Genomic DNA, 19160 nt, shown 5'->3' with positions numbered 1-19160 from the left:
AAGTGTGGCTGCAGCTTGCCCACTACCCCCTTCGCCTCCACCACCTCCACCTAGGCGAGAACATACATTACTGGTTCCGGAGAAGTTTGATGGAGATATAACAAAGAGTCGAGGCTTTCTGATGCAGTGTTCATTGATTTTCAGACAACAGACACAGGCTTACGGCTCAGATTGTGCGAAGATCACGCTTATGGTGGAACTGATGACTGGCCGGGCGCTGCAATGGGCACAAGCCGTTTTAAATGTTCAACCGAATATCTCCTACCAGGATTTTCTGACCAAGTTCCTCTGTGTGTTTGATAAAGGAACGGATGCAGATGGCGCTGCTAATCGTTTGTTTACCCTAAAGCAGGGACATAAGAGTGTCGCGGATTTCTCCATTGACTTTTGGATCCTGGCCGAGGAGACGGGCTGGGCAGAAAACGCACTCCGGGGAGCCTTCCTGAACTGCCTAAACGAAGAACTCAAACATGAGTTAGCTACGAAAGAGCTACCTAAACCCCTTAGCACTTTGATTAATATGTGCATTCAACTGGATAATCATATGAGAGAGTTTGGGAGACGGGCAGATGAAGAACGACAGCTGGCAGGAGGCGCCGATGCGCCTACCGGGTTGCTTCCTTCTCACTGGCGAGAGGAAGAAGAAGACCCAGCGGAGGATGAGGAACAGCCGATGCAGCTGGGCCGGGCTTGGTTCGGTGCTTCCCATCGGAGGAGAAGACAGCGCACGGGTGAGTGCTTCGTGTGTGTGGGAAAAGGGGACACTGGGCTGATACCTGTCCGAAGCGAGTAAAAGACTCCGCCCGCCAGTAGCTGTGGGGATACTGGCGGGTGCTACGGCTAACTCTGTTCCCCATCTCAGTTGTCCGGCCAAGCTGATTTTTCATTCCCTTACTCACCCGTGTAGCGCGCTGATTGACTCTGGAGCTGAGCAGAGTTTTTTGGATGAATCACTAGCTCATAAATTAGCCGTACCCATTGTTCCTCTCCCTGAACCTCTCCAGGTTTCGGCTCTTGACGGCAGCCCTCTGACTACGGTCACTCACCGCACTCGTACCATCACACTCACCCTCTCTGGCAATCACTCGGAGCAGCTCAGTTTGTTTCTTTTTAAATCTCCTGATGCTCCCCTTGTGTTGGGCTATCACTGGCTGCGACAACATAATCCGCAGATCGAAAGGGCCACGGGCCGTATTTCGGGGTGGAGCAGTCAGTGTCACGCTTTGTGCTTGCGCTCCGCGACTTTTGGTGCGACGGTCGCTGGCTCCGTGGAGCCTGTTGTGCCTCCTGATTTGTCTGGTGTTCCGCCTGAGTATCATGACCTGGCCCAGGTTTTTAGCAAAGACAAAGCCTCCTCACTTTCTGCCCCATCGCCCGTACGACTGTGGCATTGATTTGATTCCCCGCACTCCCTTGCCCACCAGTCGACTTTATAACATCTCCAAGCCCGAGCGGGAGTCGATGGAACGGTACATTAATGACTCCTTGGCGGCCAGCATCATTCGACCCTCCACTTCCCCTTTGGGCATGGGATTTTTCTTTGTGGCGAAGAAGGACAGGTCGCTCCGGCCGTGTATCGATTTCCGGGGTTTGAATAAGATCACGATCAAGAACAAGTACCCCTTGCCCTTGCTGGCGTCCGCCTTTGAGCTCCTCCAGGGCGCCACGGTTTTTTCCAAATTGGACCTCCGCAATGCTTACCACCTGATGCGGATTCATGAAGGGGATGAATGGAAAACAGCATTCAACACTCACCTTGGACATTTCGAGTACCTGGTGATGCCTTTTGGGCTCACCAATGCCCCTGCTGTTTTCCAGGCTACGATTAATGATGATCTCATTAACCACTGTGTTTTTGTCTACCTAGACGACATCCTTGTGTTTTCCCGGAGCCCAGCAGAACATGTGGAGCATGTGAGGCTCGTACTGCAGCGCTTATTGGAGAATCGCCTGTTTGTGAAGGCTGAGAAATGTGAGTTCCATGTTCCAACTGTGTCTTTCCTGGGCTTTGTGGTGGAACAGGGGCGGCTGCGTGCGGACCCAGGTAAGGTCAAGGCGGTGGTTGAGTGGCCAGTGCCCAAGAATCGCAGGGAGTTGCAAAAATTGCGATTGTTTTGGTGGCCCACTCTGTTGCAGGATGCTGGGGAGTACGTGGCGGCTTGTCCTGAGTGTGCTAAGAACAAGATGCCGACCTCGGCGCCTGCTGACCTCCTACGCCCTTTGCCTGTTCCCATGCGTCCCTGGTCGCATGTTGCTCTGGACTTTGTTACGGGACTGCCTCCGTCCTCAGGTAATACTGCTGTACTCACTATTGTTGACCGGTTTTCCAAGGCTGCCCACTTTATAGCCCTGCCACAGCTTCCTTCTGCTCTGGAGACGGCTCGCCTTCTCACCCAGCATGTTTTTCGGCTCCATGGCATTCCTCGGGACATCGTGTCTGATCGTGGTCCCCAGTTCACGTCCCGGGTGTGGAGGGAGTTCTGTGCGGAACTAGGGGATCAGGTCAGCCTGTCCTCGGGTTTCCATCCCCAGACCAACGGCCAGACGGAACGGGCTAATGAGGTGCTGGAGGCTATGCTGCGCTGTGTAATCTCCTCCAACCAATCGACGTGGAGCGAGCAGCTCGCATGGGTGGAATATGCGTACAACTCCAGTACGTCGGCGGCCACCGGTGTGTCCCCGTTTGAGGCGTCCTTGGGCTATCAACCCCCGCTTCTTTCCATCTCTGAGGGAGAATTGGCCGTTCCATCTGTCCAGCTCCACATGTGGCGCTGTTGGAGAGCGTAGCGCGCCGCCAGAGCGGCCCTCTTGAGAACGGCGGCCCAGAACAAGAGACTGGCCGATCGCTGCCGCGTCCCGGCACCGGACTACCAGGTGGGCCAGCGGGTGTGGCTCTCGACCAAGCATGTTTCTCTCAGAACTGAATCTAAGAAGCTTGCTCCTCAGTTCATTGGCCTATTTCCTGTCCAAACTGTGTTGAATCCAGTGACGGTTCGGTTGAGCCTGCCTCGTAACATGCGAACTCACAATGTTTTTCATGTCTCTGTATTTATAAATGTCATAATAAGGAGGGGTAATGCTATACAAAATTATGAATTAAGTACATGTTAATGATTTACTAATATCTTAACAGTAGTTAATACTTTGACATTATTATAAAGTGCTACCAATTTGAATTTTATGGTAATTATTTCATTGTTTGGGCTTTAAAACATTAAGAAAAATGAAATACTGGTGGCAAAATCACAAGGAACCAAATCGTGGTAATACAAGTAATTTTGGATGTGCGAGAAAGCATTTTTCTCACGAAATTGGTGCCTTTCTGCACAGATGTGGCTCCTGGGTATTTTTGATTTGCACCTGCCAGATTCACTTTATATATGATCTCTACTTCCTCTTGCAGCCACACATTTCTTCACTTGTTCTTTTTTACCCCTTTCAATTTGAAACTAAAACATAATTTTCATCGCTGTTTTCACTTTGACCGTGCAAAATGTATAACTGACAAGTCAAGTCAGGTCGGAATTTATTTCTATAGCAGATTTTAAACAACCTCAATTGTTCTACAGGTTATAAGAGATATACGCTACGCATAAAAATCACTAAATCAAAAATAAATATACACTAAAATCATGAAATGAAAAATACACATAAGTCTGTGTTTGCATAATAAAAACTAGTGAACTCTGCTCAACTAGAACTAATAGCAAGCAAGAATAAGGTTTTAAGCAGTGTTTTGAAACGACTAAGAGAGTGGGTGGCTTTTATGTGAAATGATCGGTTGTTCCTTCAATTAGGAGCCACAAATGAAAAGGCTCTATCACCTCTGCTTTTAAGGTTTGACCTAGGAATATTGAGGAGCAGCTGGAAATGCAGCGACACAAAAGTCAGTTGAATAAGGTGGTGCCAAACCATTGAGACTCTTGAAAATCTGAAAGTCCCACCAGGCTGATCATCCTCAGTATTTCCCACTTGGTTGGGAAATACTGGTAGGTTGGTGAAAATTAAAGAAAAAACTCAAATCTTCCCTACAGTGATGGAATCCAGCAAATGTTTTGCTTTGGGTGGCATTTTGCTGGAGTGTCTTTTGAACTTTTACACTCTTCATTACCCTCCCGATGGAATATCTTTTAAGCAAAAAAAACTGCTTCTTTTCACCTGTAGAGTTCCAGAGGCTTATAGCATCAATACAACACACAGTGAAGTTGTTATGGCAGCACATACTGGTCTAACACAATGTTAATACCAACTTTGTCTTAGTTGTGGCTTTAATTTTCTCACTCATCTGTAGTTTAGTGTAGTGGATACTATTTCTGCAAACTCTTTGCATCTCTGTTGCTCATCTTTGCTGAACCGTTGTTGAGCATGTTGCATAATATGTATCTTACAAACTGTAAACATGAATGTCTTCACGTATCCTCAGTCATCCAGGCAAGGGAATCACAGGAAGCTGATTCTGTTCATCTGGACGTTGAATTTCCTTCGGGATTAATAAAGTATTCTGATTATGATTATGAATTTACAGTTTCAGAAATGTTTCATGACTCATCCAGGTGACTTCTTCGGGCTCTGAATGCAAAATCCAGATGAACAGAATCAACTTTTTGGAAAACATGAATGTGAGACATTCGCAAACTGTAAACACAGTTTTAGATCTGAATCTAGATGATTTGTTATACGTCATCTGCCTGTTATCTTCCCCCAAGTTTCCTTTGTTGTGACTCTGCATGACTGTAAAACTGATGCATAAAAGATAATGACCTTAAAGGAAATGTGCTTAAGTGTAATCCAGGTGTTGTAATGTAGATCTATATTATGAGACCTGATGTTCAGCATTTTAATTTGTCTGCTCATTAGTGGTTTATTCATGGCTGATATTAATGAGATACTTAATGATGCACTGAGTTTGTGATACACACTAGAGAGTATATTCACTGTTATGATGCACCTTTTCACACCACTAGAGGGTGATCTTATTGTGCATGAAGCCAAAGGGCACTTATAACTTAAAAAGTGACTTGCAAGAAAGTCCCTGTTCTGAACAACAGCAGTTGATCTTGTGACCTTTTAAAAAAGACTCCCTCCCCCAAAGCTCACATTTAGTCAGCGGCTCTCTGTCCACCTGACATTATCAAATAGAGATGTGGTGTGCTTTGCAGAGACCCTGTTTGCATTTACTGGGAAGTAAAACTAAAACGAAATCACATGAGAGGAGGAGGTGAGAGAACATGGGGGTATATATGGCTAACTTTAAGAGAAAGCTACTTCTCAGAAATGGAAGGCACTCTTTACTAAAGTATATCTAGATAAAAGCTCCTTGAATAAATCAACATCCCAATGTATTTCTCTTTGGTATAATTTAGATATTGAGGTTTGTGCTAGATCCAACCAATCCTCTTTCTCATACAGTTTCAGTGGACTAAGCATAAGTCACATGCAATCACAATAAAAGAAAGAGTGTGGTACTCCCATGGGCACCAGACTCGTTCTCTTGTTGGAAAAACTGGGTAAAGCCTGAAACAGTTTAAAAAGATGAGGAAGGCTAGATGACATTGCAGGTTCAGCAGTCTATGTCCTATTTGTTTTAGGGAACTTATGTTAAGCAGTAAATCAATACCCTTTACACATTTACAGTAACGAATGAGCAGAATCCAGCAGACAGAGGAAGAAAAGTAATTTGTATGTGACGCTTTTAAACCTTGATATGCAGCAGAGACAATGATGGACACAGTGAAAAATCTGAGAATTATGCAGGAATAAGTGATTGTTAACGGTTTAACAAGGGGTATTTTTATGAGTCATTTCTTAACCAGAAATCGATATATATCTACCCATAACACACATTACGCCGTCAGCTTTCTTTGTTAATCTGCAAAACAGGAGTAATGAACTGAACTACTGAAATTTTGTGTAGGATGAGGTGTAGAGATAAGGCCTGATAGTCACTGTGGTTTCTTGCGCACATAGATAAAAGTATATACTTTATTCATGTGATATTTAAAGATATAGGTTGCCTTGCATCCCTCATGTTAGATAATGTAAGTTTCTAAAGAACATGGAAAAATATTGCTGCCTAATCACACATAATAACTCGCATGCCGGCGACATATTAATATGGCTTAATGTATGATGAAGCTATATGCCTGTTATCCACACAAGCTAATGATTTATTCTTATCATCAAGTGAAGTCTGACATTCAAGACCTTTATTTTTGATTTATTTAAGTGTTAGTACAGAAAAGTAAGCACATTCACCCAAACTGGGGCTATAATCAACATAGATCTTTAGTTGTCTCTGTTCTTCTATCTTCAGCCATGGTTAAGTGCAAAAGAAAAAAAAAGAAACAACATATGCAATGCATCAAACCACAAAGGAGGTCGTGCTGAACAAAGTGTCACAGGAAAAGGTAGACAAAGCCTAAAAGAGGAAACCAGTGATAAGACGAGTTTCCTGAGTTTAAATTTTATATTTGTCAGTGAAAAAACAGAAATTACATAAACAAAAGAGTATACAAAGTGAACTGATAAACACCAGAATGAGTCTTTGATAGTAACTACTGCCTACATTTAAGGGAGGGAGGAAAGTGAAAGGGGAATTCCTGAAAGCTTCCTCTTCTCATATCTGGTGTAGACACACTCCAACTGTGTTTTTTTCTGATAGTGCTCAACACTAATTACATTATGAGCCCGGTGAGAGCATGGAAAGGGGAAAAGAAAAAACAAAAGAGGAAGAAAAAGGCTCTCTTGTTGAGAAAGGCAAGAGCAAGCGAGAGATGAAACTAGCAGCAACGTCACGGATATAGTCACAACAGGAAACTCATCATCTGAGAGGGAGGGGAGTTAGGCGAGCGACAAAGGTACTTGGTGAGAACTATGTAAATAAAGTCATTTTCGAAAAACAAGGGGCCTCTTCTTCTTCGTACCGCAGATGTGTGGGCAGCACAGTATCAGCAGAAAACAGCTGCTTCCTCCTTGTTAATATTAATCAACAGTTTAGTTTAGCTCTTCTGTACAGTTACACAGAGCCACTGTGGAGGCTGGATGTTTCTGTCGGTGATGATTGGAATAAGGGACTCTGTTGGCGACTACTAACCGGATTCTAACTAAATGGTGTATTTCCAGATACTTGAAATGGATATCAAAGCCAAATTGCTGGGTTTTGTCTTCTTAATGATCTACATGAGCCTTGTGTCAGGTAATTAAAAGCTTTTCTTACGCTCTATTTGTAATCTTACTTAGTATGTCCAGTTACGGAAAAAAGTCACAGTTGATCATTTACTTAAATAACAATTTAAAAAGTATTTAGAAGGTACTATATTTTTCCTTCATGATCATTTATAATATTTGTATTATTTCTATGATCAGATGAAGCCAGTAAATGAGCTGAACGGCAAGAGTGGAAATTCTGTTCCCTTTCCAAAAAACCCAGAGTCACTTAGTTGGAGATCCCATAAATCAAAGCTTGTCAGCATCTTTTTCTTCTTTTCTTGACCACAAGTTTCACACAAAAACGTCTGGCAGTAACACTTTCGGAATATGTTCAGAGGGTTTTACATTACCATTGACTTTATAGCTCATTCCCTATATACAGGAATTCGTGTTTGAAAAAGATATGTGTGTATATATATATATATTTTTTTTTAAACTTCCATTATTGTAACAGTTAATGTACGTCTTAACCTCTTTTTTTCTATATCAGGAGCCGAGGGCATTCCTGGTCCTGCCAAAGTGATGGTGAATATTTTGGATTGCGATGTAACACTACATTGGGACACACCTGAAGATGCACCTTCAAACTATTACTACAATGTGGAAATGGCAAAGTAAGTTTAACTTACATATCAGTAAGAATCCTATTACAGACTTACAATATGCCAATCTCTGAACTTCCTTATCCTTATTTCTTTTTAATTACATTTTTATTCTCTGTGACTTCATTTTGATTTTGTCTTCAGTTCGTTTTTCAAGCATTTGATGTTAATTGTTTTTCAACTAAGAGTTACTAAACCTTTTTTTAAGTTCATATTTTTATTTTGGTGACTGTTTTCTGTCCTTAGGTACCAAGATGACTGGGCCATGTTGGCAAGTTGCACACAGATTAGTGATACCTACTGCAGCCTTAACAGTTTTATAACTGATTTTGAATCTGGCTACAAGGTCAGAGTTCAGCTGGTAGCAGGGGGCGATGAGTCTATTTGGGTTCGTAAGAAATTTCTCCTGAATGAAAGTAAGCACAATTTGTTGTGTTATTTTTAGATTAAAATGCTCTAATTAATAATTCAGACACATAATAAGATTATTTCCTTTCCCTTCTCTGATCATAGGCAAACTGCAACCTCCCTCCTTCACATTGTGGGCTACATTCAGCACTATAACCGTCTCTGTTCACCCAAAACCCATTTTGAAGAAGATTTTTCCTTTTGGTTTAAAGTACACCATCTACCTAGAGGAGAAAGGACAAGATAATAAGGTAGGTTAGGATTAGGTTAAAGCAATAAGGTTTTTACACCTTTTCCAACAACTTCACAATTTAAGACTGGAAAATATAATGATGAATTGCCCTTACTTTTATTATTTAAAGCTTATTTAAAGAAAAAAACAGCTGACTATGTTCTTGCCCTACAGAATACCACGGCATACTTGAAGGATGACATGGAAGAGGATCAGAAGACTACTTTCACTTCTCTCCATTGGGGTAAAGAGTACTGTGTCAGCGTCAAGTTAGAGGGCAGTGGAAATCTCCCCACCAGCAGTGTTTCCAAAAAACAGTGTCTGCTGTTGCCAGAGCAAGGTAAAGAAAAAATGGTAGATTATTTAAGAAGATTATTAAATATGTCACCTATAAATCACATTTACACAGGGCCTGAAAACAGGGATGGCAGCTAAATGCCAAACATTTGAAAATTTTTCAGCATTAAAACAAATCTTAATAAAGCATCTATCGTCCACTGCGTGTGGTAGATTTGATTAGATTTAGATTACACCTTTATGAAGTATCATTGTTAGTATGATAAAAGCTCAGCTATAGCCTTGCTTTTTTTCAGCAAGACACTCACATTTGGTAAATTCTTTGGTGCTTTTGCTCTTTTCAGAGTATTACATTATTGCCGTATCATCCCTATCATTTGTGGGTGGGCTGGCATTAATTGCAGTCATCGCAGTGCTGTGTTACCTGAAACGTCCAGAGAAAACACCTGCTGCACTGGTAAGTACAGTAAACTATAGACAACTGTGCACACTTGTAGTGTCAACTATTTGGAAAACAGAAAAACAGTATTTTGAAAAGAGATCTTACAATGTGCACTAATCCAATGTTTCATAAATCAAATCTAATTTTCTTTTTTCTTTGACTCACCTTAGAAATCCCCTGCTAGTGGCTGGCTTCCACTCTATGTTGAAGATGGGACTGTGGAGGTGGTTACAGACAAAGGATGGTTTCTGTCACCATACAGAAAAGACATGAAAGATGGTGTGAAAGACCCAATCAGTCATCTTACAGTAACAGAGGACAATGAAGAAGAGGAGAGGAGGACCAGCATGGATAGTGGGCTCAGTATGGAGTCTAACTCAAACATTGAAGAGAATCCACCAATGAGAAAAGATGACAGTGGCTGTGGAAGCATGGGAGGACCTGAAAGCACAACTAGCAGCCAAACAGATTACCCACTTGAGAATGAGCGGGCTGATTCCATTCGGAAAAGAGAGGACAGTGGGGTGGGTCTGGGCTGCCAGATGATTTCTTGCATTAACCTGGATGGGCAGGACAGTGGGCCTCTAAAAGAGTCTGCTGCTGGAGGCAACTATCACAGCCAGAGTCCTTCAGATGTGCAGATGCAAGCTTCTGATGATGAGGAAACATTTAAACAGATGCTTCCCAACTTGGTTTTGGCCGAGGTGGTCACGGGCTACAGAGCTGGGCCTCAGTCGTGTATCTGTTCAGGAGCTGGTCAGTGCATTTGGTGTCATCAGCAAGGCCACGATGAAATCAAAGTCATCAAACAATATAGAAAAGTGTCTATTGAAAATGGACTACTTGTAAGCCAATCTGATTTAATAGACTCTTACAAAGGAGATGTTACACATCCAGGTTACTCTAGAGAGAAACAAACTGACACACACATGATGGATGACTTAGAATCAATCTTTCCACTGAGGGATTTTCCTCTGCTGACCTCTCTGTCCCCGCTGCCGTTAATGAAGTGTGGGCAGGACTTCAATATGAACAATGTGTCCCTTTCTCTCTGCGATGTACAGCTGAAAATTGACTGATAAACTGTGAGATGTGACAAAACACTTTATTTAAAAAGGAAAAAAAATCCTGCCACCGCATGTTACAGTGCAATACTGGAGCAATAAACTCACATTTTCTACTTAATGAAACAGAAGCACTAGAGTGAGGTAAAATGTTCCAGTGCCAGAAACTGAAAAAACATGCGGAAATCTTGGGGATAAAACTGAGTGGTTAACAGGCAGTTACTGAACATACTGTAGGAAGGAAACAGAGGTTAGATTACAGAGCTACTGACTGGTAACTGTTGGAAGGAGTCTTGGGAGATTATGAAGACTGAGAAGATTCTAAGAAACGCCCTTTTTAACCCTGTTTCACTGAGTCTATTTACAACTGACTAATGTGTTGTCTGCCGGAAGTGAAACTGTGTGGGGAGCACTGAAGAGAAACGGCTTGATAGTTATGTGCTCTTGGACATTTTGTGATTTCATCGCCGCCAACAATGAACTTTATTGCAGTTGCCCACATGAGAATGTTCTTATTTCTCAGCAGTGTGTTTAATTCACACAGTTTCGTAATACTTAATCAATCCACAAACTTTTTACAATAACAAGTGGTTTCACCTTACTTAACAAGCAAACTTTGATATAAAGAGCATTTTGTGTCTGATTCTCTTTCATGTTTTCTTACATGGCAAAATATTTTCATGTTTGTGCTTATAAGACCAGCTACTTCTTTGTTCAATCTATTTATTAGTCTATTTATTTAATGCCTTTGTTGATACATGTGCTACTCATGATTAAAACTTGGACTAGTCTGTAAAATTCATATGTTGCCAAGATTCCTAAAAACAATGCCTAAACCTAGCTAAACAGTGAGTGAAAAGTGGAAAAAGTGAAAGTGGAACATGAAAATATTTTTTGAAAAGAATTATTAAATTAAGTTAAAAAGTCAAACTCTTTTCATTTGAATTTAAGTCTTATCCAGTCACCTGCAACTTTATGTAGCATTGCAAAGTATTTTGTTGAAAGCAAACGTTTTATCCAATTTAGATTTAAGCGAAGATTATTTTTAGACATTCACAAGTCAGTGAAACCAGCTGACAGACGACATGCTGTTTTCAGAAACTATGACTAAAGAAAACCCAAGGAAAACCCTGAGACAACAAAATGATACCTTCTTTAAAAAACCATTACACAAGACAATCTGTAGGCTACTAGGGATCTCCATATGCAAATTATGTACAGGAACCAGGTCAGTGGTTTTGAAGCTTCTAAACTGAGAAACAAACACTTCCTCTGTCAGGCCTTACCCCATTTCTAAAAAGTCCCGAGAAGAGAATGAATATTGTCAATATGGGTTGATTTCCATACACCAAACACAGCATTAGGGAAATCCTGTGACAAGTATAAACTGCATACAGGGAAGTAAGACAGTTTCATGCAACTTATCATAATATTTTTACATATACACTGATGATTATTGTAGAACGTTAACATGTTGGGAATTCCTGTGGTAAAACTTTCTTTTTGCGCTCCTACTGTTCCCCTACTTTTTTGAATGTCTGTGCATTCTCCAGGTTGGTAATTGAACTTGAGGGGAACTCCCAATTCAATTACCAAAACTGGAAAAATATTTGGCTAATTTTAAGACAATTAAAATGCAACACAAAACTTCCAAAACTGGGTTTTGTCCTCTGTATGATTTCAAAATATGCCTACACCCACATTAGTTAACAAGGAGAAACATGTCACTTTGTTTCTCCCATTATTGCTAGATTAAATCCTTCTCTGTTGAGAAGTTACTGTACTTACAGTACTAGAGCAAATGCAGGGTTATGGCAGGTATCACAAGAACTATAGTGCAGCTTATGCTTTATCTTATGTTGCCAGCAAAGACTAACATCACAGAAATAAAACACGTTAAAAGAAGAGTCTCTGTTTTCATCTTTTCATCAAAAAACTGAAAAGCCTTCCTCACATGATCGCCAGCTTAATTCCCAATGAAATAACGAAAATATGGAACTGTTCTCCATTTAATAATAAAACACTGTCACTTGAATCACTGAGTCAATAAACTACTATCCTACTATAGAAAATCCTTAACAATACAACTGTTCAGTGCTGAGAATCTAATATTCCTGCAATAAAACAACAGCAAATCTAAATCTGAACCCAAGTAAAAAAAAAGAACAACTTTTATTTACCTAGTTTTGGTGGTGTTTACCAATAAAAACAATAAATATTAAATGTTAAATGTTAACCAGAGTATTCGAACTGTTTCAGAATTACTATTAGAAAAGACAGTTTTGCATGTAATCTTATATTTACTCTTTGCTGACTCATTTTTTGAGACTTGTTAAACTACGTGAAACATCTTTATCTTAAAAAAAAATATCTGAGTGATGTTGTGAAGATATAAGACCTCAATGTCTAAAACCAGAAGGTTTATGCATTGCCCTGGGGTTTCATAGCTGATTTTTGTCAGTTCAGTAATCCATGCATATCCAATGATCAGTGACTGCAAATATCTTCACATGCAAATTTATGTGCAGTCAGTGAAATATTTTGGGCACTGAAAAGTTAATACATTATATTTTCTATTTTAGAGCTTTAGTAGAGAATGTAAGTGTATTGTTGTACAGATATGAATGTTTGTTTTTACAGTTTGAGTTAAAAACCATCTAAAACTATTTCAGTTGTGAAAAACCTTTGTCTTTTGTGAGATATGACTCATTTTCACTGAATTCAAAAGATGACATTTAATCACCCCCACCTCAGAGAGGTCATTGTTTTTTCAATACATGAGTTAGACAAGGTTCAGTTTCATTATGGGAAATAAAATGATGAGACTATAAGGACTCTACCAACTATCACAAGTATCAGAAAGGAACCATTATGTGCATGTGCATTAGGAGGGAAGTCACCTGCAGCTTACCAGAAAACTGCCGTGTTGCTGTGGTTGAGTTGTTGATATTCTGCCTTCAATGCAAAAAAAAAAAAAAAAAATCTCTGCAATACAAGTGTATATATGCTTCCTCCCATTGGTGTGTGTGCATATGTGTGTGCATACTCAAATCTGTATCACGGGACACCGCAACATCTTGTCAGTTTCTCATGACACATAACAAAACTGCCAGTGCGAAATTGGACGCAAATATTTATTTCCATGTATAATTTTATATTCTTAAAATCACATGATATTAACATAGTTCTGCATATACAGAAAAAAATGCAACACCTCTCCTTGTTTTAAGAAAAAGTTCGCATTTTCATAAACATAACTATAGAATAAAGTTGTTGCATGATACAAATATAATCAAAAGGAATCAAAAAGTAACATGGTAAACAAACTCCTCAGTCTGGGTTTTCCTCAGGCTTTTACACCAACATAAAGCAGCAAATAACAAGCAGGAACAGAGCCATACATGTTGAAAAAAGGTAGGTGGTGTGTAGGAAAGTGACAAACGACTGAATGCCTTCCATCAAGGTGATGATCGAAACACAGACAAGATGTTATTTCATGCTTTTGCTAATGGAGAAGGGAGGGGGAGCCTTCTTCAGGCCGACTTTGCTGTGAAGCATAAAATCAAAAGCACCCATGTGATCATGAAGCAAAGGAGGAAATAAAACTTTTAAAATGATGTGAAAGGTCTACACTCAAAGGTCATTGTGGAAAAAATCTACTTACGTGAGCACTTTGTCTTTCACCGACGGAGCTACAGAATAAAAGGAGACATAATAAGTAAGGTTTCTAAAGCACAATAGTGTGGTGGCTTTATCATGCTGTAGCATTACTGCTGGGCAGTGATGCAGTCAAGCATTTAACCACACATATGACAGTTTCAGAAGGATATTTAGAGAGTTGTTTCAGTCAAATTATTACACCATGTGGATAGTTTCTTTTATTTTCCTTTTTTGTGCATGTTGAAAACGATGTTTCTGAAAAATAAGCGGGTTCATTCCACTTCTGTGGAACTGACTCTCTCTTGCCAATCCAGCAAACAATCCTTTGCTGGATTGTTTCCTCTTTCTTAAGAACGTGACTTTCAGATTCTAAATTTATGCTATGTCTCCATACAACACTGGCTCATCCCTTGAGTTAGTTGCTTTTTTTATGCTTGAATTACTCAGTGTAATTTACTTCAGTTTGAAGTGGCTTAGCAAACAAAACGAGCAAACAAAAAAATCTGAAAATGGGAAGGCACAAGGACTGGAGCTAAAGAGCGGATATTGTCCAAAGAAAAACTTTGAAATTTTTTCAGAAAGCCTGGGGAACTATCCCCGAAGGCAACTTTAAAACATTACAAGAAATTCTGGCTCTTTGGAAGCAAACTATAAAGAAATGAGAATTTCACAATTTGTGATGCAAATTTGTGACGCAAAAAAAGTTGATTTGTGTTATGAATTTAATACCCTTACTCACAGTCAGCGGTTAGTATAATGACTTATAATGACTGTTAGACTTGACTAAGTGTACGTTTTTTAATTGGGGAAGCAGCAGAGATGCTGTAGACACAAGCTATATTCTTTGTGACCAAAAGGAGACAAGAAGAAGTATGCTTTTGTTATCTCACCTTTTTTCTTGCAGCAATTTTTACACTCTTTACATTTGTACTTGCAGCAGAATTGTACAATCCCTATGGTTAATAGAATGAACAGGATTCCAAAGCCAACAAGAATCCCAACGGCCGTTGAGTTTACTCTGCTTTCTGCAAATAGAAAATTAGTTAATTAGATCAATACTACAGACTAATACATTTTCCAATAGCCTTACAGGCATGTAAATAATAATAAACAAGGTTTTAAATGACACGGAAATTGAATTTCATGGGGTATTTCTAACAAAAATTAATTACCAAACAGCCTGTCTGGTTTCTTGGGCCTAATTAGATCAATATATATATGTGTGTGTGTTTGTTTTGAATGAATATTGTCCCTGATTCTAATTGGAAAATCAATCTGTAGCAAAAAATAAAACTGGCCATTGCCATTGTGGTTCTCTTTGATGCAAAACTGAGAGACCAAGCGTACAGACAGTTAAGAGTATTGCTTTCAATAAAAACAAGTATCACACCTTAAACTTTTTATAAACTTCCAGAACCGTTAACAGCTTTCAAGAAAGATCTCTGTAAGTTAAAAGTTGACAGCTTGTAATACATAATGCATGTAAAACGCTTAGTCACTGTATGAAACAGAAAAGCAAAACCAGCAACACATTTAAAGGCAGTGTATCTATAGAAAAAACAAGAAAGAAAAGAAGTTTGAAGAAAACTTTCTGCGAAAGTCCAGTACGTGACAAGAAAGATAAATCTGACTCATTACACAGAACAGTTTTTGATACTTTCTCGCGTGTGTCACATTTACTGTAAACAAAACTAAAAAAAGGTATCTCAGCTTAAAGAGTCTTACCACCATTCCCCATAGTTGATTTCTCAGGATGACTGTTGTTATCACTTTTCTTTCTTTGAGTCTCCCCTGTCTGTTTGGAGTTGAGCTGTGTCACTCACTTTCTCGACTTTACATCAGCCTTTTTTAAGTTATTTGCCTCAACTGTGAACTAGACCAAAGGTTCTCTGTCGTCTGCTCTCTTCGCCTGCGTCTGCTTTTCCATGTCCCCATACCAGTCATGCTTTAAAACCAGTTCATCTTCTTTCTATATTCTCCACCTCTTCAACCCTACCTTCATTAACATTTGCTAGAACAATAGAAGTGGTTCTACTGGCCTGTCATTCCTTTTGCATTGTCACTCTGCGAGCAGGGGAAAACCTTTTAACAAATCAGTCACCAGTTTGATGATTAAATAACCGGACACGCAAACTCAAAAATAGAAAGTTAAGCTTTAAGAATACTATGTTGAACATAGAGCCTTACATTTGTGATGAGACTATTTTGTGACTTTAAATCAGGACATAGAGCAATCTACTAACTGTAAGATTGGTAGTTAAATCTCTGGCTCTCTTTGCCATTAAGATAAAGACTGCAGTCCCTGTATTTGCCCCTGTATCAGTATCTTAGGCATGAGACTGAACCCCAGGATGCTCCTGATATAAAGTACTTAAATGTAGGAAAAAGTGATTGTATGAATGGGTGAATGAGGCATGTTATACAAACTGCTTTAAGTTCTCAAGCTGAGTAGAAAAGTCTTCTACATAAAATCCTGTTCATTTACTATCCATCTATTTGACACCTGAATTAGGTGATGCATTGGGACTCCTGCTGGATGGCTGAGTTATCACACATCTTTGTGACAGCAAACAGTAAGTGAAACCAAATTTTACCTGGGTGAAACAGCAAATGAATGGATCTGAGTCAAAAGGCAGTATTGGTATTGAGTCACAAGTTGCATACAAAGAAGTCTGAAAATACAACATGCTGCAAAGGTTTTGTATAAGTGTAAAAAGTCACAAGTTTAAAATAAAAGTTTCCAGCCAGAAGAGAATTTTTTTTTATTGGCTAGTTGTTTTTTTTATTTTCAGTTTTTTCTCTGTGAAAGTGTCACATAATAGGTGGGCTTCTGTAGAATATACAAGGAGAATCCAGTGCAGTGACCCACCAGCTCCATGACCTTAAAGTGAACCTTTTGGGATTCATTTTTATATTTTTTGTCCTTCACAAGTTTTCTTGATACTGAGCCTAATATGTATATTGTATGTTGTTGTATTATATTGTGCATATTTTGTCTATCTGTGTGTTGTTGTATATGAGAATAAAAAACGGTTGCTATAAACTCACCACAATTTAACAAGTACTGTGCAAAACAAGTCTAAAAGACGTGCTGACACTTATGCACGAGCCATTACCAGTGGTTAAATGTTTCCTGTTATTAAAACTGTCTGAGTGAATCATATTCTGACATCACGAGCCTAATCACAAAATGCAAACCACAACGCTGCACAGCAAGTTAAATGCCTTCCCTAACTGCATATCTTAAACTGATAAATGTGACACATTCTCTTGCTGCTGACAAATCCAGATCAAAATGTCTTTAACACCTCCACATTTATCTGGAATTTGAGCTAAATGTGTTACCTCAGTAACACATAATGTGTTACCTCAGTAACACATTTAGCCCTTTTATTTTTCTTTCCGTTATTCAACTTTTCTACCCTTAATGCTGTTTCATCTCCAGGTATTTATGACGTGGAATCGTAGCATTTACTTGTGGGAAAATTCCTGCTTATTGAAAGGAACCAAAAGAGAGCAAAGAAATTGGTGTTGCAGTTGTGCTCCACTTTTGAATTATTAGTTTGCGTATTATTTATCTCGCTTAGCCAGTCTAGTTTGACTCAACCAGCCACATTAACAGTATTTGTCCTCAGTTCTGTCTCCTGGGGGTTTTTGTAGTTCACTGACTTTACTTGCGCAGCATCATAAGGTCACAATTTTAAATCATCCAAAATTTTAACCATAATGACATTTACTTCCTGTTGTTCTTAAAATAAGATAATCATCACAGTAAGCATTAGCTTTTAACAGTTAAATAAGTATTGAAACTATAAGACATTCACCCGCACTTCTTACCATCATTGATCTGCTGTGGAGGGGTGACAAAATATCTTGCTCTACTGGCTTGTTGCTTATATTTTTTTTGCACAAATGTATTTTTGGCACTTTGCATGTGAACAGTAAACAAGAAAGTTCACATGTATCGAGACTAACAGTGTAACCTGTAGTCCCAAACCATCTGTATGTGCACAGTGATACTGACTGCAGTTTTATCTGTTTTTGACCTCTGGCAACGTATTTTCCAGTCACTGCATTCCTGTGGCTGCACGTTGCTGATGTGCTGCTGCTTGCTTATTAGAAGCTTGGCTCACAGAGCAACGCTGCCGGGTGCAGTACCTACACCCAAAGCCAGATGTCTGACTGAAATATGCAGGCAAAACTAAACCTGATATTTGAGCACTTAACTTTGCAATTTCTATCAAACAGAAAATGTTAGTTTGATGTTTATTGTTATTTGTAGTAACATGATTTACAGTATTTTTTATTTTGAGCCTTATTTTTTTATCTTTCTTTTTTTTTCTTTTTTTTTTCTTTCAGTAATCTTTTTGCAAAACTGTAGTGCATATATTGGTTTTCCTAACAACAATATGGTGACTGTTGAGGCCTTTCTTAAGTTTTGCATCTACAGGATGGGCCATTTATATGGATACACCGTAATAAAATGGGAATGGTTGGTGATATTAAAGTCCTGTTTGTGTCACATTAGTATATGTGAGGGGGCAAACTCCTCAAGATGGGTGGTGACCATGGTGGCCATTTAGAAGTCGGCCATCTTGGATACAACTTTTGTTTTTTCAATAGGAAGAGGGCCATGTGACACATCAAACTTATTGGTGATGTCACAAGAAAAACAATGGTGTGCTTGGTTTCAAGGTAACTTTATTCTTTCATGAGTTATTTACAAGTTTCTGACCACTTATAAAATGTGTTCAATGTGCTGCCCATTGTGTTGGATTGTCAATGCAACCCTCTTCTCCCACTCTTCACACACTGATAGCAACACTGCAGGAGAAATGCCAGCACAGGCATCCAGTATCCGTAGTTTCAGGTGCTGCACATCTCGTATCTTCACACCATAGACAATTGCCTTCAGATGACCTCAAAGATAAAAGTCTAAGGGGGTCAGATCGGGAGACCTTGGGGACCATTCAACTGGCCCACGACGACCAATCCACTTTCCAGGAAACTGTTCATCTAGGAATGCTCGGACCTGGCACCCATAACGTGGTGGTGCACCATCTTACTGGAAAAACTCAGGGAACGTGCCAGCTTCAGTGCGTAAAGAGGGAAACACATCTTGAGGAGTTTGCCCCCTCACATATACTAATGTGCCACAAACAGGACTTAAATATCACCGACCATTCCCATTTTATTACGGTGTATCCATATAAATGCCCCACCCTGTATTTTAATATCTATATATA

The 19160-nt window shown here is 39.6% G+C and overlaps 1 protein-coding gene and 1 long non-coding RNA gene across 2 annotated transcripts; one reads left to right on the top strand and one right to left on the bottom strand.

Annotated features, from left to right (window-relative positions):
* The first annotated feature begins 6488 nt into the window (after window positions 1-6488).
* On the top strand, window positions 6489-12130 carry il10ra (interleukin 10 receptor, alpha). The gene is made up of 7 exons (XM_085379600.1): window positions 6489-7195; window positions 7700-7823; window positions 8058-8227; window positions 8325-8470; window positions 8626-8791; window positions 9093-9205; window positions 9361-12130. The coding sequence occupies exons 1-7, from the start codon at window positions 7108-7110 to the stop codon at window positions 10267-10269; spliced, it is 1716 nt and encodes a 571-aa protein (XP_085235726.1). The 5' UTR covers window positions 6489-7107; the 3' UTR covers window positions 10270-12130.
* A 1240-nt stretch (window positions 12131-13370) lies between these two features.
* Window positions 13371-15848, bottom strand: LOC146654077 (uncharacterized). The gene is made up of 4 exons (XR_014907196.1): window positions 15640-15848; window positions 14805-14939; window positions 13919-13946; window positions 13371-13801 (listed from the first exon to the last, which is right to left on the bottom strand). It is a non-coding gene; the product is annotated as an uncharacterized LOC146654077 (long non-coding RNA).
* Window positions 15849-19160: the final 3312 nt, after the last annotated feature.

Source organism: Rhamphochromis longiceps, linkage group LG14, assembly GCF_057381845.1.
Source record: "Rhamphochromis longiceps isolate RC_006_pf linkage group LG14, R_longiceps_female_GT1.1, whole genome shotgun sequence".
Classification (NCBI taxonomy): domain Eukaryota; kingdom Metazoa; phylum Chordata; class Actinopteri; order Cichliformes; family Cichlidae; genus Rhamphochromis; species Rhamphochromis longiceps.
This window is presented reverse-complemented; position numbering and strand designations above follow the sequence as displayed.